The sequence below is a fragment of the Kwoniella pini genome, chromosome 5 (genome assembly GCF_000512605.2).
Source record: "Kwoniella pini CBS 10737 chromosome 5, complete sequence".
Taxonomy (NCBI): Eukaryota; Fungi; Basidiomycota; class Tremellomycetes; order Tremellales; family Cryptococcaceae; genus Kwoniella; species Kwoniella pini.
This window is the reverse complement of record NC_091720.1, coordinates 1,599,535-1,623,348: the sequence shown is the minus strand read 5'-3', so window position 1 is coordinate 1,623,348 and position 23,814 is coordinate 1,599,535. Positions and strand designations below refer to the sequence as shown.

Sequence of the window (23,814 nt, the reverse complement as noted above, 5' to 3'; positions counted from 1 at the left end):
CTTTTACAACGACTTAATTGGATCTCAAGAAGTATGCTAAGCATCTATTGAGAGCATAAGCTCCATAAATTAAAGACGAGTTACTGAATGCTCAAGTTGTTGTTGTTGTTATCCTCTTATGTCGCATGTTAAGCCATTACCAACGACGGTGCAAGCTGCACAGTATCCGGTTGTTTAGACCGAAAACAGCTAACATAGATGTCTCGATGATAATATCTCGTCAAAATAGTAAGAGACGGTGCTTCTCAACGGACAATCTACAGCACTCTGAGGCAGCTTCGTCTTGGCGAGATCAATACATAGTCACTGTATCGAATACATTGTATGGGCGTGATGGCTCGGTGAAGCGAGATGATCTAAGTGGATCGGAGTGCCATAAGGATGTCATGCCATCAATCGAGTACGAGAACACATTCACAAGATATGCATTCTTGAAAGGGGGGAGATGGTAACATACAAAATATGTATACTGAAGATACTGAATTGACATTCCACCTTATCCACATGACATGTCAGACCGGAACTACTGTATTGTACTCAACCAATCGATACCCCCACATCTCAATACGTTAGTGAGTTACTAAGTGAATCATTCATGAACATCTTACAAAAATCAATCATACTGCATATCCCCATTCCAAGCCCTTGATTATTCCTCATATTCTACACGGCCTTTGCCTTTTTCAAGGCGAGATACACTCCTTTTGGCTTCTTCCCATGACTTCCACTCAGCGACGAGATGTTCCGTGCTATTGGTAATCTCATCGAATGGAAAGATAAGATACGGCCCCCTTGATCGCTGTATATTACCATTAAGTGATGTCATTCTCTTACGACAAGTTCGTGCTTGTTGCATCAGAACATGAGTGTCCTGGGAAACGGAAGGCTGGCTCAATCTGGAAGCGATGCTTTGAGTCAAAGATACCAAACTAGTCAGTGTTTGAGTATATTCGTTTCTGTAATTTCTCCCAAGTTCGAAATATTCTTCTTCTGCTTGCTCTTTTCTCATATCGCTCTGAAGGATACTATTTCCCAGCGCAACTGCTTGAGGATCTTTGACCGAAGGATCCCCACATCTACAGATTGAATTAATCAACCTACTAGTATTGGGCTCGTTTAACCTATCTTGCAATCTCTTACGCTGAACCATGTATTCTCGATATGCCGAACCTAATTCCGAACTCGTTTGTCTATCGGTAATTCCAGGATTGTTGAGATAGTATTCAAGGCTCTTAGTGTTATTAATAGCCATTTGAGTGACTTTATTGAAATGCTCGAGTATAGTGAGCAACGAATCTTCTACATTGCTAGACATCATGGAGTCCCCATTAACATCAATAAAACTGAAAAATGTAACATTTTCTCAATAAGCACAGAATTTGGCCACTGAGCGATAAGAAGTCCAACAATACTTACCGGCTGTGAGCACTAGGGGCCTGAGACATCAGTGTCGGTACGGAAGTCGAAGGAAATGCCATAATCAATGATATTTCGACTGAAGTTATCAGAAATTCGAATAATGTTACGGAATGTATGATATACGATGTAAGTCAAATTGAGAGCTCATTTTAATAGTCGGACAGTTCTCAATAGACTGATCTGCTTGTCATGTCCACCAAGGCCTCTTGCGGAGATTCAAGCTGAAACCAATGAAAGGATGGCTAAACGATGCTTGATGACGTCAAGTGATTGATCTTTCTTCCTTACTCAACTTAGGTCTGCTTGAGCTAGAAAAAACTGTGTGCAGTTGTGCGTGATAAGAATTGATACAATCAGTAATACATCAAGCGTACAACGTTATATGCGTGCGAGAGTGAGCAGACTTTCATCTACTTTTCTACCCAGATCTCATTCCCTTTCTCGTCCTTCTCCACACCCCAACCTGCCTTCCCTGCTGGGATTGTCTCCTCGTCCGCTTCCAAGTCGTCCAATTCAGCTAAGACTTCGTCAAGCCCCTTAACATCCGATCTCCCTACTCCTTCTTCCTCGATTTTCTCTCCAATAGCCCTTACAACTTCCAATCCTAAATCGTAAAATCCATCATTCGTCTTGGGGTTAAACATTCCCATATGAGCCGAAACTTCATCTTTCGCCAAATTATTTGAAGCTGCATTGAAGTACTTGTACAGCGGATGTGTCATAGGCGGTAGGATTGCGAATGTCCGTGAGACCAGTTGTGTAGGTGGATTTGGCGGTAGATGTGTATAGAAGCTGATCACATATTGAATCAGCACCATGATGATCATTCGAGAAATATCACACCTTTCAAAGACAAAATTGAAAGAAAAGCTTACTTGTGGAACACAACCTTTCGTCCTATTATTAGTTCATGTATAGCCACTAGTCTACCCTTCATACCATCATCATCCCATAAATTTCTGACAAAGGTCATATGATCGTAACCCCATTTCCAGCCTGTGACAAAATCTTCTCGTCTATAATAAGCGGTTCCGAGAGCTACAGCACCAAGAGCAGCGGCTCCTAGTCCATACATTGTCTTTGTTGAAGGAGGGACGATCGCAGGTATCTTGGACCAGAATGAATTCGACGTTGTTGTAGCGGTACTTTCAGTCGTAGAAGAGGTTGTCTCGGATAGAACAGCTGATTCAGATTGTTTACCTTTCCCGTTCTTATTAATTGGAGCGGTAGACCGAGAAGTTCCCGAGGGTCCAGCTTCCGGTGTTTCTTCCGACTTCTTTCCAAATTTACCAAACCCCAGACCGAGCGCCATGGGCGAGAGCATGCCTACAGTGGATGCTATACTTCTGGCTTGATCAACGTATGAGGCTGCTTGAGACAGATGATGTTTCTGCAAAGGCGCGCAAGATGGCTATGAGCAAACAAACCTTCCGTAATAGTTGCATTGGTATAGCTTACGAAAGTATGCTATTTTTCAATTCCGCAGGGGAGTGATGGTCAGTAGTCATGCAATATGAGGGCGATTTTGCACTTACAGGATGCAAACCCAGATACTGTGTGAAGAATTAGCTTTCCTTACCTGCTTTTACACGAAGTAACAAGCAAATACTAACAGGTGTATCGAAAGCTGGCAGTTCCAAAATGCGCGATGAGCTATATATGCCTTCTATGACGCACAGACTAGCTCACCTAGTATTCCCACTATTCTGGGCCACGTCATCTCTCCTTCCCTCGTATTACTGGCTATGTCTCTCGCAGCATCTGCAATGAGCAGTCCACCCATACTACCATAACCTGACTTTAGCTGATTTCTCCGATCATGCCGCAAAGTACTCACGAATGACCCATCAAGACCACTTTTGCTTTCCCAGCTCCTCCACCTGCTCCATGATCGTTTTCCAGATTTACCACTAGCTCAGTCAGCCAGTCGACGAATGCCAGGGTAGCTGCTGTCTGCGCAGAACATCAGCTTATATGCGGCGACACCAATAGGTCAAATGCTTACCAGTTCTCCACGTGTTTGATATGCTGGAAAGACACGACTCTCCACTTTCAGCGAAGGATGAGTGGTAGCCAATAGATGAGAAATCCCTGATCATACTTCGCGTCAGCTATAGGTTACCTCGTCTTGATGCCAATAGCTTACGTTCTGGAAATGACTCAAAGGTCACATCGTTTCCCTTGAAACTAATGACTTGTGTCAGCCAGAAAAGGTATAAATGTTATTGGAGCGTTGACTATACGCACCCATGGACCCACACGAGTAACAACAAGTCTTTCGGCTCAGCATTTGGCATTTTTTGATACACTTCCGCCCACTTGCGTTCTCACAAGTTTTGTACCAGATATGACTAATTTTTCGAACGACAAGTATAACGTGTAAGCTTGCTTGTGAACATCACCATTCGTATTATTATATTTAGACTTTCACGTCATCCACCTACCTTTCTACGGTGGCAAAACAACGGAGATATATAAGATGTCCGCTCTGATCAATTGGGATTTGTTCGATAGGAACGATGAAAGTCTGAAATCAATAAAGTAGTAGATTCATTTAATAGATCTGCAACTCCAATCAAGATTACAAAGCATACTAGCAGAATCAAGATGTTCTCGGTCAAGACCATACTTCCAACCTCGACACAATCTTTTTCCGATGATATTCTCTCCACTCACCGAAGACATCAAGCTGAGCTTGACGCTATGGATTTAGATGAGGATGAATTTGGAGCTGGACCTAGCAAGAGGAATATCGTGACTCCAGGAGAGGTGATCACTAGCTCAAAAGAGTATATGAGGTGTGTATGGTAAAGAATTCTCTTGATGGTTTGATCTGTCGCTTATAATCTCTGCAGGGGTCATGGTACTTATGTCGAAGACGTAAATGTAGTTTCAAGTGTTACAGGTACAATAGAGAGGGTTAACAAGTTGATATCGGTGAAAGCAATTAGATCTAAGTGAGTTTGCGTGCAATCATCGATCACAGTGTGTGGAATATATCGATATCTGAACCTTGTGAGCTGATCATCTGCTTGTCTAACTGCAGATATGTACCAGAAGTGGGTGATTTGGTTATTGGACGAATAGTAGAAGTTGGTCCTCAACGCTGGAGAGTAGAAGCGAACGGTCGTCAAGATGCTGTTCTGATGCTTTCATCAGTCAACTTGCCTGGTGGTGTACAAAGGAGGAAGATTGAAAGTGATGCATTGAAAATGAGAGAGTTTTTAGCTGAAGGGGATGTGAGTGATTCATCGAAAGAAATTGAATATTTCTTCCTTACGCAGGATATATGCTGACGGGATTCGCATGCCGGATAGCTGTTAGTAGCTGAAGTACAAGCTTTCTTTGGTGATGGTGCAATGTCATTGCATACTCGATCGCTGAAATACGGAAAGGTGGGCTTCATTTTACCCATACACGCTCGAGAGGGCAAATAGCGATTGAGCTAAGCTAGAATTGATTCTCTAGCTTCGAAACGGGCAACTTCTCTCCGTACCACCACAGTTGATCCGACGTCTCAAGTCTCATTTCCACCATATCCCGCCCCCATGCGGACCAACAGGTGTAGACGTAATATTAGGTCTGAACGGTTATGTATGGGTCTCAAACGGTACTTCGCAGGAGAAGAGAGAAGGTGGGGAAGGATTTGATTCTGAAGGGGTGTATAGCGACAAGAACGATGTGAGTACAATCTGCCCATATCACAAACGTATCGCAAATGGAATATGTCATGAGCTGACTGATTTATTTCAGGATATACCGCCCGAAGGTCGACAAGCTACTTCCACTATTACGAATCTCATCAAAATCCTTGCCGACGAAGGTATACCTCTCACTGATACACTGATAGAAGAATCATTTAATTGGATCAACCAAAATCAATTGCCGCTCGGTTCGATAGCTCACAATGATGCAGAGAGGATGTTGGCCGAAATAGTGGGCATTGACATAACAGCATAGATACACTATAACAGAAATGCATCGTATAATATGTGTCATCACTACTTCGCAATACTCCAAGTCTGCAGGAAAAAAAGATTTAGCGTGAATTTGCATGCATTGAATATGATCTTATGCTATTTACAACTGATTCTACCTTTTAATTGTTCTAAATATGTACAAAGTACAGTCAAAATGTATATACAAATATTCCTTATCCTTTCCGATCACTCTGGCAAAACGATCAAAATGAAAGAAATTACCATCCAACATCTCCGCTAACCCATTTTTTCAATTCCAGATGTCTTTTACCAGCTTTTTTACTTAGGATCCAACGTTCAAGTTGATAAGTTTCATAAGCACCTTCAGTTTCTTTCATAGCTTTCATATGTTTTGGACCTGAAATAGCTTTTATAGCGTGTCTTCTTGATTGCCAAATACAAGTAGCTAAATTTAATCCAGTATGATCAGGTACACCATACCAATACATTACTAAACCACCATTTTTAACTGCTTCTTCATGTGCTTCTCTATCTGCTTTATATAATGATAAATTTGAAGATTCAGGTTTTCTTCTTGATCGGAATACAACACAATACCATTCTCTTTCAACTGCTTTAGGTAAAGACTAGCAAAGAAAAATGACATCAGCATCTGAAAGAAGGGAGTTTCATCATAAACTTGATCCAGACTTACAAGAGAAGACCAATTAAAAGCCTCATTATATGGTGTAGAAGCGTAATCTTCATCCCAAGGTTTAAAATGATGTAATGATTGATGTAATGCTAAACTTGCAGGATCTATATCTGGTAATCTAGTTTCAAATCCTTTTAAAGCTTCAACAACTTTTATTAAAACTTTTGTAGTTTCATCTTTTTTTTCTTGTGAAAATTGATTTCCATCATCATCATGTCGATGAATGTGAGATTCAGGTAAAGGTGAAAGTAAAGGTGGTAAATAAAGAATAGGATCAGTTGAAATTTCATCTGTAGTAGGAGGTAAAGAATGATGTGCTGTAACAGTATGAGCATCAACATTAGAAGTTGTTAAACTTGAATTTGAACCTCTTCTAGTTGCAGGTGGAGAAGGTGAAGAAGAATGTATTATTTTTCTTTCTGTTGATCTACCTCTTGTTTGTTCATTTGATAAAGCATCGTAAATTACTGATGGTATTATATCTGAATCAGGGTGATTACGAATCATCCTGGCGTTAGATTTTGAAGAGGAAGAAGCTGAAGTAGGTGTAGGTCGTAGATGTTGTTGTTTACTTGATGATGAAGTGAAATGATGAGCTAATGCTTGAGTTGCAATTGCGAAAGCCATCTTGTCGTATGATCCTATGGATATTTCTTTATATATCTTTTCCTCTCTATTGATGTCAATGTTGACGTGCTTTTTCGCCTTCTCGTCCGGTCGAAGGTTATGAATGATTTCAGTGGATCTTTCAGTATGTGCTTTGATCTTCTTGTCCGATCGAAGTTTTGCAATGACCTTATTATTTCTTTTAGTAAGTGGGGATGTTAAAGGAGTGAAGAAATTGGTTCAAAGGATGTTCGTTAGTTATATATGCATATGATCCGATCAAATACATCAAGGAAGCACGCAAGAATTACTTATAAATCTTACACCATACTTAGCATTTTCTTTTGTATTTGGTTGTATAGTCAAGGTAAAACGTAAGCGAAAACTTTCGTATGATGTCGCCATATTTGACTTTTTTGTGTGATTATATCTAACAGGCGTGCGAGCTAAAATGCCAAGGCTTGAGGTTTGGCCTTTTGGACGATCCTCAGTACCAGCCTGATGGGGTATGGGTTGAATAGGTCTAAGCTTAAATTCAATCACATCATTCTATTCAAATCCTCATAAGGCGTCAGATGTGAGTTATTTGATCACACGTTCTCGAGTCAATTTGTTTGCTGTGTATCAACTCAAAAGTCGCAATGATTTCGAAATTTCTTTTTTATCTGATTATGAAATATGGCGTGATTCCCCATCTACGAGCAATGGAAAACAGCCACGTTGGGATCCTTTTCGCATTCTTTTCTGTTCCTGAGCATTTAGGCGAAAGCGGTCATCGCCATCCTTGCTGCTTCTATAGTGAAGGGGTAGCGAAGATAACCATTCTGCATCCAGATATCATCAACGGAGAAAAGCTATATAATCTGCTTTTGTAATCGATGTTGCATAGTACAGGAGGATGTGTTGCGGATGACGCTATACACTCACCAGAGCTTCGACTCTGCCTTGTGCAAATCCAGCGTCCGGGTTTGGGACCGGCTATAACGACATGTGCAGATCGCAATCATACCACCATTGAGTCTTCAGCAAAAACCAGTAAGCTGCGTTTCCAAGTATAACGTGGACAAGGACTAGCGGCGACTGCCTTGGGCATTCCAATATAACGTATGATCCGTATCGGCGAATGCATCTTCCATGATGGACTGAGTATATATAGGTAAATTTCGCTTGTAATCAGTCTAAGCTCTTCCGAGCCGAACAAAATTAGGTGAAAGGTAAGTCAGCCCGGATCCCGATTTTCCCGCTTAAATAAACCCTGCTCGACGGATGATTGACGCGGTTATCTCTCCTCAATCCGCAGAGGGTTGTACATAAAACATCAGGGTGTGAATGAGACCTATGCTATAGCATTCTGTTTGTTCCTACAGACAAGTTGTGTAAGCCGAAGAACAAGTGGATTTCATTTTAACCTATAATTATTTGCGTAATTCATGTAATACGTCAAAATCACATCAAGCGGGTTCCTACCTGGGGATGATCGTCGCGTCCGGTTTTCTATGGAAACTAACCAAAGGGTGTTTTTCCCCTTTTTAACCCTGATTTTCTCATCATTTCGATTGGAGTATATCTCTCTTCTTTTTCCTGCTTTTACCTGATCCGGAAACTCAATTTCTATTTTACGTTCATTTGTTTTTAGTTTTGTTTGCATCGGTCTGATCTAAAGTCCTAGGTCCAACATGAATTTTTCTGAGAAGACATGCATGAAAATTAATATTCGGATATCGTCTTCGACTGCATTATTGTACACTTGAATCATCTACTGAGCCAATCTGAATACAATCATCCATCGACATCAATAAGGAAATAATCTGACAGTTGCAATTAAACTTGATCAGACAGACGCCTTGGCGAAAATTCAAGTAAAATAAACGAAAATCAACGATCGACTACGTCAACGCCACCGAGACGCAAAAAGTGGAGTAGGCGACAAAGTGAGACATCCACAGTGCACTTCCACTTCTATTTAGCTTAAACTCTGAAACAGCAGGTGACCGTTAGGTGAGTCTACCAGAACAATCTCGCTTGGGTTTTAGTTAATGTCGGTCCAAACCCAATTCTCATTATCGACGTAGACGTTCAACACACAGCTTCAACGTCGACGACGGTTCATTAATTTTATTTGGATTAGACGGTGTAGAGAATTGGACTGGTATCAAGGATTAAATCGGACTATCTTGACAATCTATATTGGAAATCGCATTTCTCGACCCTTATAATTGCTATTTCATAACGCCTCGCCCGGTTCTAACTGTGGTACCCCGAATACATCTCTTCCAGCTCACAGAAACGGCACACAGGCACCCAAGATGCACGTCCCAAATTCTATCAAAGCTATAATACTCCTGCTAGCTACGACAACTTTCGCACAAGATACCAACAACGGAGAAAGCGATACAGATAGTGGAAATACCCGAGTAGCAGCCAGCGCATCAGCTTCATCGACTACTAGCGAGAGCATCAGCGCAAGTGCAAGTGCAAGTGCAAGTAGTGGTGCGAGCAGTGCATCTGTAGCTGTCTTGGCGACTAGCTCTTCGACATCAGTCGCTGCATCTGAAACTTCTTCAACTGTCACATTGAAGTTGGCAAAGAAATATATTGGTCAGGATTTCATGAATGATTTCGGTACGTTGCCCTTTCCTTTATTGTTGCGTTACAGGCCGAAGGAGATCGATATACTGAATTCCTTCATATATGTAGATTACTTCACGGCTGATGATCCAACAAATGGTTATGTCAAGTGAGTGGTTTTGATAGTCTCCCTTGACCGAATCCCTGGTATCATGAGCACAGCTGACTTTTGATATCAGCTATATATCGAAATCTGCAGCTCAGAAACAAAGTTTGATTGACGTGCAAGCCAACAATGTATTCTACATGGCCGCCGACTCCACGAATGTACCCACTGGACGAGGAAGGGATAGTATAAGGATTAGCAGTAAAGACAAATATGCCGATGTGAGTTGAGAAAACATTCGCTTAAAGTCAGAACAGCTGTACTGATATCTGAATTATGCGCAGGGTGTATATATCCTCGATTTGAACCATATGCCTGTAGGATGCGGAACGGTTAGTGCAAAGGAACGATGCGAAGGCTTTTGGCTGATATTGATCATTACTTCGCAGTGGCCAGCATTTTGGACAGTAACCAAATCAGGATGGCCAAAAGGGGGAGAAATTGATATTTTAGAAGGTGCCAACGGATTGCCATTAGCAGGATCACCAGCATATGATGCTACTACTGGATTAGCGACCAATCCGAATCCTCAAATTTACAACGTAGCAGCTTTACACACTGCCGACACTTGTACTTTGAACGGACAAACTTATATGGATGGTCAGATTGGTGAATGGGAATGTTCGGCATATCTTACTGGTAATACTGGTTGTGGTGTAAAAATGACCGGTGCTACTAATGGTTCTTACGGTGGACCTGTCAATGGTGTCGGAGGTGGATGGTATGCTATGTGGAGAGATGTCGAAAAGTGAGTCATCAGTCAAGATACCATTTTACAGACACTCGCAGCGTTGTACACAAGGGGTTTCTGCTGATCTAAGCGATTTGTAGCTCTGCTGGTATTTACATCTGGTTCTGGCCTAGAAATTCTGCAGATGTGCCAGAAGACGTTAAAGTGAGTTCCCCGATTCTTACTTAATGAATGGGACGGAGGGTATACTGATCTGTATCGAATCGTTAGAATCCAAACACAGCTACCACAAATGTAGCCAATTGGGGTATTCCAAAAGCCAATATGACTGTACCAGCCTGTAAAAGCGATTTTAATAACCATAATATTATTTTCGATCTGACTTTCTGTGGTGATTAGTGAGTCAAATTTTCCTCAATTCCGAATCGTCGATTGTGAGGCCTGAAGCTAATATCGTATTTCAATTAGTGCCGGGGCAACCTACGCTTCTTCTGGATGTCCAGGAACATGTGCAACTTTTGTTCAAAATTACCCTGCAGCATTCTCGGAGGCTTATTGGTCAATAAACTCTGTGAGAGTATACAATGCAAGTGGTAAACCTGCTGCAGGAGAAGGATTAAGTAAAGGTGCTATAGCAGGTATAGTAGTAGGAGTAGTAGCTGCTCTAGCTCTCGTTGTTTTCCTTTATTTACGACGCAGGAAGACAAGAAAGAATAAGAAGTAAGCTTATCATCTGAGTAGAACCATGGGTTGAAGCTGATAATTCTGGATATTCTGCGTATAGAATTATGGCAGAAGAAGCTACCTTAACTGAGGAAGCTAGCAAACCAGCTGCTGCGAAAGGACCTTACGCTTTCTTAGCATCACGAAAACCAAGAATTGGTCCTACTACTTTAGCTCCCGGACGAACTGCTCAACATTTCCTTGATGGTGAAACTCCGACAACATCTTTTGGAAAGACACCTATTGGAAGTTCAGAAGACATCAGATTGGCTCAAGCTACTTATCGACCACATGGTGCAAATTCAAGTTGGATTGGTTAGTCTTGTCTTCTCAAAAGTGACCTTAATGAACTGTTATGTGATCATTGAAAATTGAAGGCGGAGAAGGCATGAGAAGGCGAGGGAAAACGATTCATGTCCCCATTCTCATGGGCATTAATCCATATATTATCATACATCTATCAATACATCATTTCTATATTTCTTATTACGCTTTTGAATCATGCTCTTGTTGATACTTGCAATTCAGAATGTTATAACATAATTGTGTTCCGTTATTGCACTAATCATTGACGGTGCGACGTAGAAAGCAAACGCCAACGAGTATACTATCTTTCTGGTACACTACTGAAGTGTTACATATACTCATACAATGTACAGCTGATACATATATACAAATTATAGCGATACCACGACTCATTCTGCTGCACACCTGATTCTCGATCCAATGCTGATAGAAATTTTGATTCTCCCGCAATTCAGAGCAACCGACTTATCCAGAAATATTGGAGCTATTGTCGTCTCTCGATTCGCACCTACATGAACATCCCTCCTCCTCCACCTGATCCCCCGAATCCACCTCCAAATCCACCACCATTTCTTCCCCCTCCAAGACCACCGAACCCTCCACCAAGGCCGCCAGGACCACCTGGTCCACCACCTCTTCTAGGGCCTCCTTGTCCTCCAAATCTTCCTAAATCCGGACCAAATTCGCCTGGAGGAGGCAATTCATCACCCCATCTATCATCACCTAGTCCCCTTCCTCCTAAGGGATTCCCACCTGGACCAGGGAATCCTCCACCTGTACCAGATGGTCCGACAGGATCCCATCTACTTCCTGGAGGCTGAATACTACCTCCGGGACCTGAGAAATCAGGATCTAATCCTTGTCTTCTCCTATCGAATAAGGGATGATTGAAATCTACTAGCATCCCTCCTCCATCTCTGTTCGGGTTGAACTGTCCTGGAGGCTGAAAAGATGCCAGAGGGTCTAAATCTCTTCTTCCAACTGAAGCTGGGTTGTTGGGGTGAGGATCACGTAATGGATCGATAAGAGGGTTTGTAGGTGGTTGAGGTCTGGCAGGAGGAGGTTGATGAGATGGTGCAGAAGGTGGTGGATTTCGAGGTCCGGAGCCGGATGAACGGCTATTTATAGGAAGTGATGGTCAGTGAAGAGTTCTTTGCATTTGACCAGTCCTAAGAATAGATCCGCAAGTGATTTCGATTCTCATCGTGCCATCAATGTAAGAGATAGACTTACGTTTCTTCGTAACCTGGAATTTGTAATCCTGGTAAAAGTCTAACGATAATCTCGGACTTGTATTTCTCCACGAAGTTCTTCACACTGCGATAAAAGCCTTGTCAGTGGTACAAACCAGAATGAATACTATAATTGACGGACTGAGCTCACTTTGCCAATGCAATGAAGCCCCACTTCTGAGCTAAGTCTTCCCCTTCGACCGTATTAAAAGTATCAGATGAGGTAGCGTGACTCGGAACGGGAAACTTCGACGAATCTATGAGGTCCGATAGGACTATCGACAAGTTGTGTGGTTGGCCATCCTGTTTGAAGATCGATCAGCGCGAGAAGTAGAAATTTGCCAGAAGCATGAGCTCACCTCAGCCATAGCATCAACTTGAACTCTATTTCCCATTCTACCTATCCTGATTCTAAACGACAAGGCTGATTGTTCATGTCTATATTGCAGGCTATAAGCATCTTCTCCTCTATCGTTCCATCCTGTATTGAGGGTGCCTTCTTGAGGCTGAGAAGTACTGTCTTCATCCGCATCAACAGCGGTTGTTGTCTCCGAAGCTCCATCATCGACATCGTCGCCTTCTGCTTCAGTCGTACTAATAATCGGTTGAGCAGACGATTCTGCAGCAGAGCTGGTAGGAGCAGACTGAATGATTCTGAAGCGAAGAGAAATATGAATAGCATGAATCAATACCGCTATTGAATCGGTCGGATGAGTTAAGGGTGAAGAAGTGGATTTGGGTAACAGCTGATGAATGAGCTTGAGTAGATTCGTTGGATTGAGGGGATTGGGCGATGACATGTCGTTTGCGCAGTCGTCAATTGGACTTGTGATTCTAAAATTTGGTTACTTTTGCAGTTCGATGAAGGCCGGTGCAAAGGAGGAAATGTGAAGTGGAAAGGCAGATTGAAACGTGTTAACAAGGATATGGTGAGATTACTTTCTTCCTGTTGTCATTTTGGGAGTGAACGCGAATGCGCAAGGTGGAGGCGCAGATCCTTACATTCCGCTCCCTTCAAGCCTGCGGTTCCGCCTTCCTACCAAATTTGCTACAAGGGAGGCAACGACTGAGCACTAGTGGCCTCATCTTAATAGCAGGGTTTCCGGATGCAGGATTTTTGATGCGTGCTGTCCAGGCTTATCCTTGTAGACAGGCGGGAAACATTCCTCCTCACCTCAGAGGCAGGGTTAGGTTGAATGATACCCGCACGACGATAAGTGGGGCACCATACCAGATCGAATATCACAACAAACAAAACAAGACTGAATTTCTTTGGCCATCTCTTCATCTTCATATGTATTTGATTACCCATAGCTACGATTCACGAGCCTACAGGATGGTGATCCCGCTGATGCAGAGCAGTCTGTGGATTGTACGCAATATGCAGTACATCGTAAGTCTGATCAATGCGGTAAGATCTACAACGTACGCGACTGATTTTCAGCTCTGCAACGAAGATAGCGATCATTTTCGGCTGTACAACCGTACTCTGCTCTGTAGCTGCATGGTATATTCTCAAATGGCTGATACCATCTCCATCCTTTTTTGTTCCTTTCATGGGTTCGAGGGCCAAACCCAAGAGTACACGCAAACCAAGAAACGTCAGATCTAGAAGCGAACCCAAGCCTAGCCCAGTGGAAAGAAGGGTGGCCATAGGATATTCGGCGAGAAAACGAAGACCTGCCGATGGCGTGATATTCATCTCAAAGCTTGGGGCTACTTTGTCCTCTATGGTAGGGTCAAGTGAGTTGCAGATCTCATGGAATTAGCAGATATATCAAACTTATTCCGGTTCATCGTAGCTTTGATATTATGCTCGATCGCTTCAGCTTTGATTTGTGCTTATTCATTGACGGAGAGAGGTTGTCATACGCTTAGACATATAGGATTGTGAGTTTCAAGCCTGGTTCCGATTTATCCCTCCGATCTCGTGATGATGTATATGCTTCATCATAGGCTGGAATGGTTACCATGGAAAGAAGGATTGAGGTGCTATAAGACACGTTGGGACTGGTGAGTCTCTCGCGTTTCTCAGTAAGATAGTAGCAGAAGCATCACGTCTGCGTGGGCTCGACTCCGTAAGAAAGACTTGAGCGGCTGATCAAAGTGGCCTTGATCTGAGATCTTAGGGTCGCGGATATCCTCGGTGAAGTCTTTGTAGCTCTACTGAATGGTCATGATCTCGGCACGTCGGGTCTCGAGGCAATGTAATCGAGCAATTCACAATGATGATTGATCCTTCCACCAGAGGAGAAGAGCTCCGCTCGTTACCGCTTGCCTTCGAGGAACAGACACCCCTTACAGCAAATGCCCTTGTGAGAAACGTTGTCCCTTCTGCACGCCTTGACCGATTTCCCTTTCAACAGGCGCAGCTGACAGACCAGCGTAACTCACGTGAAAGATACAGACAATAGCCTTAATTGACGTGATGATCAATTCACCAGAAGTAGTGTTAACCGACAGACCGGCCAATCTGATATCAAGTACGGTATGAGAAGGCCCTCAGCCACAGGCACAGATCATAATACCCGTTCCTCCTTTTTGATACGGTCGACAATCACAATCATCCTCTGATCTTGGCTGTGCATTACTTCGCTAGCTAATCAAAGGCGAAACCGACCTCAAATCGTAACCTTTCCTGTAAAGGAATGCCGATATCGTTACATTTGCGCATGCTTGGGTCTCTCTGCGGGTATGAAGCATGAGATTTCAACTTTATATATGGTTCAACGTAATTATCGTATCGGTCAGGGCAAGCCCGGTTCCTCGAATCTCGTATCAATCCCCTGATAAGCGGTGAAATTGAGCATCAGAATATCTGGACCGCACATCGCTCCGCCAATGTCACTGATGCGCTGATGACTCCCTTCTGTTTGACACGTATCTGATCGTGAAGGCGCACGGGACTTGACGTGATGTGAATTGCTGATTGATCGCGATCCCCGGTAGACCGTCAAATAGCGAAACACGGCCATATGCGATCCCACGCATCAAGAGTGTCTAAGCATCCATGCAGAGTATCAAGTATCCTGTATGATACATTAACGCCGCTTTCATTCGATAGACACATTTATACATGCTCCATCTAATGCTATCTGAACTTATCCTTGACAGTTCTAACAGATATTTGATCGAACAAACTTCGAACGGTCTCACCAATTATCCTCTCCTAGACTTCAGACTAGATGCCGCAAAACGGACCAAGTGCGGATGATAACGCAAACTTAGTCAATGGTCTTCTTGACGCCAACGCCGAACAGACAGAACCGGATGTATGGGAGACTACGGTATCGACGGACGCAAGCGGGAAAATTCTCGAAATAACGAATAAGATCCAGACTGAACAACTTCAATATGTACCAGCACTTGATGACCCTCTCGAGCCGTATTTCTGTTTATTCTGGTATCGTCGGGCCTCTACTCTTAGTGGTGGGGAATACCCTCCGTCGGAATGGCCGGGAATAGAAGACAGATACTACGCTTATCTCATTGAGTGGAATCAAGCCTTGATTTTGGCCAAACTCACCAATCGTAAATCTCCCTTAGCGACAACCAGAAATCCATCGAAACGCGTTATGTACTTCATTGCTATCAATGGGGCGGACAAGTCAAGAGTAGCCGTACCTATGGAATCGTACAGCAAGGACGACATATTTCTTAAGGCTTTCCAAGACTCAATGACGAACGCCGCAACTCTAGATCTTGCTGGCACTGGTTTGCAGGATATCTTAGAAAGGGAATCTACAACTCACGAAAGTACACGTCCAGATATCAAAATTCAGAGCAAGAAGCCCAAAGGATACGACATGAATTTACAATGGTATCGTTTCAAGCTAAAGAGGCTGCCTTTCATCTCCGATCCAATTGCTGATGAGTATATCAAGCTTCCAAAGACAATCCGCCAGGCCGTCACATATCAGCACAACAATCTATTCAGCCTAAGACCGAAAGTGAAAGAGCTATACGTTTCCAAGAAAACAATGAAGGAGCTAAAAGACAATACAGTCAAGTACAAATGGGTCCAGAAGGAATATACCGTTCCTTATCGAACTGGAAGCGGTAAACCTGGCGTTTTTATTCTCGATCAAAAAGCCATGTATCAAAACTCGTATTTGGAATTGCATGATACTGCCCCGTGGGAGATTGCATGGAAAGAGGCCTGTTCAGACATCGACCCACCCGCATACGCCCGTTATCGAGATGTTTCAGGCATCACTTTGCTGATCGAAGTTCTTGCACAAGGGGGTGCCGTTGTTACAAAGGATATAATCGAAGGCATATGCAGAGATTTGAAGTCTGGAACCAACACCAAACCTGTCGACACAAACTTTATCGTAGTCAGCGTGAGGAGCGACGAGCAGAAGAAGAAGTACAGTTTTCTCGTGAGTCGCTTACGATAATGCCGCTTCTAACGTGTACCAGCTACTGACGATATACTAGGCCTCCTTATCTCCTTACCAAGACTATTCGGTTTATATGGAGCCTTCTGATGTCATTAAATTCCTGACCGCCTACCCTCCCAGGAAGCTGCCTTCGATTGCAGAGCATCAGACTTTTGTCGGCGCGCTCGATGGTATAGATAAAAACCCAACGCAAAGTAAGAAGCTGGCTGCAGAGTACGTCAAGATGGAGCAAGCTCAAAGATCTGTTAGTAGGACGAACATGAAGAATGTTTCCGTAGCATCGGTTGGCAGAGCTACAGGAGCTCCCAGAACTATTACACAAGCTTCGGTCATGGGTGGATCAGCCACAGAAGTAGCAACCGGCTTGAGTTGGCCTTCTCCATCTTCTCGAGTACCTATGATAAACGAAAATGGAGTTAATTGGCGATCACCTAGATGCTATCCTTCCGAATGGCTACATCGACATGCTTGGGGCTGGGGAGATGAAAAGAATTTGAATGATAACCAGGTGTACAATAATCTCATCTTTGGTTCAAGCGAATGTAATACGATTATGATTAGATACGAAAAAGCTTGGCAAAGGCTTTTCACAAGTGAAGCTATCATCTATGAAGCCACTACACTTCCCGCTGACAGATCTGTCAAAAAGTTGCGACACGCGAGGGCGGTACTCGTCACCGTCAATACCGACCCAAGACCTGAAAATGCTAATATAACCGATATCAAAATCGAAAATGGTACCTTGGTACGCTACGATTATATGATTGAACACAATCAAGTCAAGAAGCAGCGAACCGAATACAGACCTAATGATGTGCCTTTGGACCATACCGAATCGTCGCCTATCGATGCCACTAACGAGAACGATTATTGGACAAGGTTACCATTTCGAAATCCTGCTTGTTATGACCTGTGTTATCGTTTAAGATGGCTTTCAGATCCACAGAAACCTTCGATTCTTGCTAGTTTACCTATCAAGGATCTTCAAACTCGATTCTCTCCATTCTCTCGAGCTGTTTTTACCAGGCTCGAATGGCTTTTGGACGACGCTATCACGGAAAAATACATCGGACATGCTATCGAAAGAATTGGGCCTCCTCTTCCACTCAACATTACGCCAACTCCACAAAATGACCCCAATGGCAACGTCCAGCCAATTGCGATGGCGATGGTGTCCAGACTCCAGGGTCTGGCGCTCTCTTCCTCCTCAAACAACGAGACGACTTGGCAGAAAGTAGTGAAGGGCGAAGAGGTAAAGCTAGGAGGGGTGATATTGCACAATGTTGGCTTGACACATATGACTCAGCGTCATCAAATTGATGTACCTATCAGCACCGTCAATGCGATTCGCAGTAATGACATTCCGGGCATTGATGGAAGCAGCCCTTCACCTTCTCACATTTCCGCTATGATTCACCCGAGCAAGGCGGGGTTGGCTCATATAGCCTCCACATCAATGGTGAAACGGGTAGCCCTTGCAAGGATGCCAGCCATAGCTATGTTCAACGATGGGAATACTGGAGACAACGACACTACCTCACCCCCTATGCCAGCTCACGGTCCCACTATCCCTGATGGTTACGTTCTACACGGTGATATCAACCTGTTCGGTATTTGTACGGAAAAATTATATGATTTCGATGATCCGATCAACGGGTCTCGACAATTGGTGGTCATTCAACCAGACAGCGAAAACAGACTTTCATCATTCGTACCGGCTTTGGCAGGTATCCATTTGAACCAATTGTCATTCGCTTATAACCCTTACGATCGTGGTTTCGTCAAAGCTGGGACTTGGCTGCACGCTCAGCTCACCTTTGACGGACCTCTCTCTGGTATATCAACAACACTAAAAGACGTATTCGGACAGACCATTCCTTGTATTGACATCGAATGTCAACTGTCACCCTTCTGCGATTGGACAACTCCACTATCGCCCAGGAGTATCACCATGCGAGGTATAATACCTAGGACCAATATTCCCCTGGGAGATTGCCTTAACATCATTGAATTGGGTGTAGGCGTGAGCATCTACCAGAAAATGCAACCGAGACCACCGCACGAATGGGAAATGGCAACTGAATACAGCTTTTTCGGTCGCGCACAACTCCTAGGATACGACGACCAAGAAGCGCCACTCGTTCTTGACTTCATCATGTCCGTTTCTGACGATGGACTCGCATCTATATCCCTTTCGGCGGGTAATCCTGGTCCTCATTGTTTCGGTGTATCAGGACTCAAACTTTCCGAATTAAACCTTTACGCTTCATTTGTTGCAAATTCCCCGGGAAACCTGATGTTTGTGGCAGAAGCTACTTTGTCCACCAGTGTCACTTCCATACACCTTGAAGGTTATTACTCTAGGGGAGATTGGAGTATCTTCAGTCAAATCGAACATTTCACTGTCAACGATCTGATCGGCTTGTATGACGAATTATTTGAGTATAGCCTTCTCGATTTCAACCATGACGTGGAGATACAGAAAGTCATACTTTTCGTGGGACCCGATGGTTTCAGCTTCGAATGTGACGTGGTCATAGAGGGTCATACTGCTTTATCCGCTCTTCTAATAATGGATACAAGAGGAGTTACCTTTAGCGGCAAAGTCGAAGGAGACATTCCTTTGATCGACGATGTAGTCTTGAAGGAAGCCTCTTTAGACATTCATGTGCTTACCGACCGAGCAATCCCAGAAGAGGAGGGGTTAGGGAGTCCGAACGACACGACCGAAGATGTAATTATGCCGCCGGTCGTTCCCACGGCAAAAGCGGCATCAGGGTATACTTTCCAATTTGCTTTCAAAGGAATTATCCAGGTTGAAAATCAGATCTTCACCGCTGGACTGTACATCGATAAGACCGAGGATGGTAAACTGTACAAGTCAGTGTTCGGAGAAGCAGTCGGAGTATTCCTACCTTCAAATTTGAATGACGCATTCAAAGACACATTCGTCGACCAAATCGCTTTCACAGATATTTGCATCATGTGGACAGATGCTCCAGCAGATTACATCCCCTCAGCACCCTTTCCCCCCGCATTCCCAATTGTTCCCGGTATCCAGATAGCAGGTCATGTAGTAGAACTCGCATCATTCGATTCAGCCATGAACAACAGAACCGCAACGACTGGTCTGACGTTATCAGCTGTTTATAGGAAGGGCAGTGGCTTCGAGTTGACCGTACAATTATTGGTGACTCAGGGAATCTCACCAAAATCAAAACGAGTGCAGTCCGATACCATTGTAGGGCTCACCTTTGCTATTCGTAAAAGCTTGCCTTACCTCATCATCGGTACAACATACTCTGTCAAGCCTCCTCGAAGTGACACTGTTTTGACGGGACACGGCGAATTGCTTATAACACCAACTAAGGCGGTTGCTGAGATCCAGCTTACCGGTGATTGGAAAAATCCATTCAACATTAGCGACAAACTGACTTTGAAGCTCATCGCATTGGAAATGGGCATCGTTTACGCTAGTCCTATTTGGCCAAGCGAGCTCGCTCTTGCTTTCAGACTTGCTCTTGATGGAGCTGAAGGACATGCCGCTGTGCTTCTCGGAGAAGATCCATCAACGGAATTGATCTCAGTGGAAGTTGACAGCCTGAGTATGAAGCAGTTGGTGGAATTGGCAGATGGATTTGTGACTATCAGCTGGGATCCTCCATCTGATCTGCTCAAAGTCAACAAGGTAGGTGTCGTCAGGCAATGTATCAGCTCAGTGTCACCCGTATTGATAATTTGATTTCGTGTTCAGGTCAAATATTACATTTCTACTGGGACTTTCATCGGTACTCAATACTATCCTCCTGGAGTATGTTTTGAGGCCTCAGCTACAATGTTCAATGTGAACGCCAGTATAGCTTGTACGGTTGATCAAAGCAAACAACTTATCTCCGCTTCCGGGACATTGGATCCTATGACAATTGGACCTCTAACAGTGACCGGTACCGGTATTGCTGGATCGCCTGCCGGAAAAGCTAGTTTCGCGGTCAGCCTGAGTACTGGGGCATCTACTGTGTCAATCAATGGTGCTGCTGTTCTTGGTCGACACCTGATTACGGCTATGACCACGCTAGATATCGCTTTAGCCATTCCCGCTAGAGAGGTCTCAATGATCCTCCATGCCGCATTCGATTGGTCAGACACCTTAAAAGTGAAGCTAAGAGCCACAATGTCTGGTCAATTCACTTCTTTCCGAGAGCTCAGTCACCTCCAATTCCAGATTGATTTCGAGATGGAATCAAATGTACTAGAGGCGATCCACAAGGCCATCACAGACTCCATTCAAGCTGCTAGACAAGAACTCGATCATGAAATAGCGGAAGCCCAAGAGGCTATAGCTGCCGCAGAGGAACAATTCGACTCTGATATAATAAAGGCCGAAGGATTAGTCACTGAAAAACAAGCTGCTCTGGAAGTAAAGAAAGCGATATACCGAGAAGAAGAAGAGAAATTGCGAATCCACTTCCTCGCTGAAGCTGAAAGGCTAGAACATGCTTTCAAAATCGCTTACGCTATTTATACAGGAGCACTAAGCGCAGGTGAAAATCATCTCAGAAGAACTACCGAAAATGCCGAATTGCGAAAACGAGAAGCTGTTAAAGCTCTGGAAACAGCAAGACGTGATGCAAGGGAACGAATCGATATAGCTGAGCGTGAACTACAAGCCGCATTGGAAGATATGAATAAACGATTTGGGGATGCTGAAGCTTGGCTTAGACATTGTCAAGAAAAGGTTGAGGAAGCCGAGACTCATTATCGTAATATGAGTTGGTTCAAATCTCTACCTGCTTTAGCAGCCTTGGAAGCCGCCAAATTCCTCCTGATATTAGCAGAAAAAGTAGTGGAAGGACCCGGGTATGCGGCTGCTAAATCAGTCATGTCTGAAGCTCAGGTCATCCTTGCTACTGCTCAATCAAGTTCAGATACCCTCATTAGTGAAGCTGAAGCGGACATCATCTTGGCTGAAACCGAAGCTAAAAACATGATTGATATTGCGTCCGATGCATTAAAGAAAATCAGGGAAACCGGGGATGAAGTGACCAATTCAGCAGCTGCACAAGCACTGTGGAAGGCAGCTGTTGATGCTGCGGCTGATCAAGCCAAAAAAGTGGATCGTCTGTTGCACGAGATAGAAACCAGCATTGAAGAAGTCGAATTGAAAATTGCTCAAGTAGCTTTAGATGCTCTTCAAGCTAGTGCCGACACAGCATTAATCGCAGCATCAAAAGCTGTGGGGACTGCTGGTATATTCGGTGATACAATTTTAGACGCAAGTCAATGGATAGTCGATCACGCATTCATTCTCAAAATTGAAAAAATAAAAGTGACAGGAGATTTGAGCGCTCTTACACTTCGTGGAGGATCATTGAGCTGTGCAATAAATGGAACATTTGCCAACGATCCATTCGCTTTTACATTGGACTTTGCCCCAGGTAAAACAGACGATTTTGTTCATACAATCTATTTAACATTAATGGACAAAACTAAGAGAGGCGAAATCAAAGTACCAAGTATCATGAACACCAACAAAAATATCATTCTAGCAGCGGACGACGCCATTTACAAGTCTCGGCAGGCGAGAAATTTTGCTGGAAGCTTCAAGGAAGCTGTTAAAGTCTATTCAGAGGCAGAGATCGCCCAAGCGCTTGCGAAAAAGCGTTTCAACAATCGAGAAATCACAACAGGTAATGAAGCAGATTTAGCAGCAAGCAAGATAGGACTCGCCGATGCTGATATAGGGATTACCCTGAATTACGTTCGTGATCGTCTTGTGATTCGAGGACAACCTATATTCCATTTTGACGAACCGGCTGCCACTGCTACCACTGCTGTTTTGGATTGGTCGGGGGTAACACCGGTATATAAGGAAGGGTCAACTATTGATCAGAGCGACTACGAAAACTTCGGGTGGGAAATTGGGTTCCTATGCAATGTCGAACATCCAGAAAATCCAAGAGTAACTTTCACGTTTTCTACGGATCACCGCATGACTTTCGATCAGATACCGTTAAACAAAGAGCAGATCAGCGTTCGCGTCAAGCCTATGATTCGACGGGAGAACCCAGTAGCAGACGAGATCTGGGCTCTTACTTATCATGAAGTAAGCGCTCAGCGACCGAAGCCTCAATCCATTGAAGATATGTCACCTAGATTGGTTTTTGTCGCATGGTACGGAGAGCCCGAGTATCATTTTACAGTATGCCTAGAGAAAACAACAAAACTGTATATTCAATGGGTCCTGCTCACTAACGGCGATTCAGCGCAAAGTCAAGTAGTATCTGAAAGTTCGTACGATATGTTTGCAGGTGAAAGGAGCGCCATGATCAGTATATCTGAGAAGGATATACACCCTACACCTGATAATAGCCATGTAGTCGCATTGAAATATCGACTCGAAGAAGCCCTCGATTCACCATCGAAGCTGGTCAACATCACTAATAATTGGATTCCCGTTCCTCCTAGTTCCATTCAAGGGATGTCACCAAGATTCATCTGTACATCTCATGATTATTTACCCGCTTTCCAGCTCTTTTTGAGTCCAAAAAATGCGGTCCGAGTGATGATTCACGTATCGACAGACCTTTCAGCTCAAAGGTATCCTGAAGAATCATTTGACGTGGGTGCTGGGCAAGATTGTTTAGTCTTCAGTAAAAAAGTGACAGATGTACCAGGATTGTCTGTTTATCAACCAAGAACGCCGATTTACGTGGATGTTCGACTGGTAGCACCAGACCGGGAACCGTTAGCGCAACGAATTTTCATTGCCACTTAATCTCAACCTATTTCAGTCGTTGTGATCTCACATTGTACATAATTACCCACAATCACATGCAAGGAGTTCGCCATGCCGCATCGTTACTCACGATATTGTATCGAAGACGTTGTGGATGACATGTAACATACCTGCTCGCCGTAGGAAAGTCTTGCCTTTAGACAACGCTCCGCGTGCCTGTGATGCGGAAAGACTTCCACTTACAATGCAGCTCTTACGTCACAACGCTAGCCGATGAAGAGCTTATATACACATGAGATTGAAGTGTACTGTTCACGCTATAGATACTT

The 23,814-nt window shown here is 43.7% G+C and overlaps 7 protein-coding genes across 7 annotated transcripts; 3 read left to right on the top strand and 4 right to left on the bottom strand.

Annotated features, from left to right (window-relative positions):
* Positions 1 to 649: 649 nt before the first annotated feature.
* I206_104376 (uncharacterized protein) lies at positions 650 to 1,478 on the bottom strand (the record flags this gene model as incomplete). The annotated part of the gene is made up of 2 exons (XM_019155784.1): positions 650 to 1,343; positions 1,417 to 1,478. 2 exons carry the CDS (start codon positions 1,476 to 1,478, stop codon positions 650 to 652), a joined length of 756 nt encoding a protein of 251 aa, XP_019010742.1.
* A 351-nt stretch (positions 1,479 to 1,829) lies between these two features.
* I206_104375 (uncharacterized protein) lies at positions 1,830 to 3,716 on the bottom strand (the record flags this gene model as incomplete). The annotated part of the gene is made up of 9 exons (XM_019155785.1): positions 1,830 to 2,211; positions 2,295 to 2,830; positions 2,955 to 2,972; positions 3,033 to 3,046; positions 3,109 to 3,203; positions 3,257 to 3,372; positions 3,425 to 3,510; positions 3,566 to 3,606; positions 3,667 to 3,716. The coding sequence occupies 9 exons, from the start codon at positions 3,714 to 3,716 to the stop codon at positions 1,830 to 1,832; spliced, it is 1,338 nt and encodes a 445-aa protein (XP_019010743.1).
* Positions 3,717 to 4,026: 310 nt separating this feature from the next.
* Positions 4,027 to 5,379, top strand: I206_104374 (uncharacterized protein; the record flags this gene model as incomplete). The annotated part of the gene is made up of 6 exons (XM_019155786.1): positions 4,027 to 4,217; positions 4,275 to 4,376; positions 4,466 to 4,658; positions 4,737 to 4,814; positions 4,888 to 5,100; positions 5,173 to 5,379. 6 exons carry the CDS (start codon positions 4,027 to 4,029, stop codon positions 5,377 to 5,379), a joined length of 984 nt encoding a protein of 327 aa, XP_019010744.1.
* A 238-nt stretch (positions 5,380 to 5,617) lies between these two features.
* Positions 5,618 to 6,681, bottom strand: I206_104373 (uncharacterized protein; the record flags this gene model as incomplete). The annotated part of the gene is made up of 2 exons (XM_019155787.1): positions 5,618 to 5,986; positions 6,055 to 6,681. The coding sequence occupies 2 exons, from the start codon at positions 6,679 to 6,681 to the stop codon at positions 5,618 to 5,620; spliced, it is 996 nt and encodes a 331-aa protein (XP_019010745.1).
* A 2,285-nt stretch (positions 6,682 to 8,966) lies between these two features.
* I206_104372 (uncharacterized protein) lies at positions 8,967 to 11,128 on the top strand (the record flags this gene model as incomplete). Its single annotated transcript, XM_070202939.1, has 9 exons — positions 8,967 to 9,282; positions 9,358 to 9,397; positions 9,468 to 9,615; positions 9,679 to 9,726; positions 9,784 to 10,142; positions 10,226 to 10,289; positions 10,356 to 10,483; positions 10,554 to 10,805; positions 10,870 to 11,128. The coding sequence occupies 9 exons, from the start codon at positions 8,967 to 8,969 to the stop codon at positions 11,126 to 11,128; spliced, it is 1,614 nt and encodes a 537-aa protein (XP_070059040.1).
* Positions 11,129 to 11,622: 494 nt separating this feature from the next.
* I206_104371 (uncharacterized protein) lies at positions 11,623 to 13,146 on the bottom strand (the record flags this gene model as incomplete). The annotated part of the gene is made up of 4 exons (XM_019155789.1): positions 11,623 to 12,232; positions 12,348 to 12,431; positions 12,498 to 12,649; positions 12,706 to 13,146. 4 exons carry the CDS (start codon positions 13,144 to 13,146, stop codon positions 11,623 to 11,625), a joined length of 1,287 nt encoding a protein of 428 aa, XP_019010747.1.
* Positions 13,147 to 15,531: 2,385 nt separating this feature from the next.
* Positions 15,532 to 23,524, top strand: I206_104370 (uncharacterized protein; the record flags this gene model as incomplete). The annotated part of the gene is made up of 3 exons (XM_019155791.1): positions 15,532 to 16,728; positions 16,787 to 20,437; positions 20,504 to 23,524. The coding sequence occupies 3 exons, from the start codon at positions 15,532 to 15,534 to the stop codon at positions 23,522 to 23,524; spliced, it is 7,869 nt and encodes a 2,622-aa protein (XP_019010749.1).
* Positions 23,525 to 23,814: the final 290 nt, after the last annotated feature.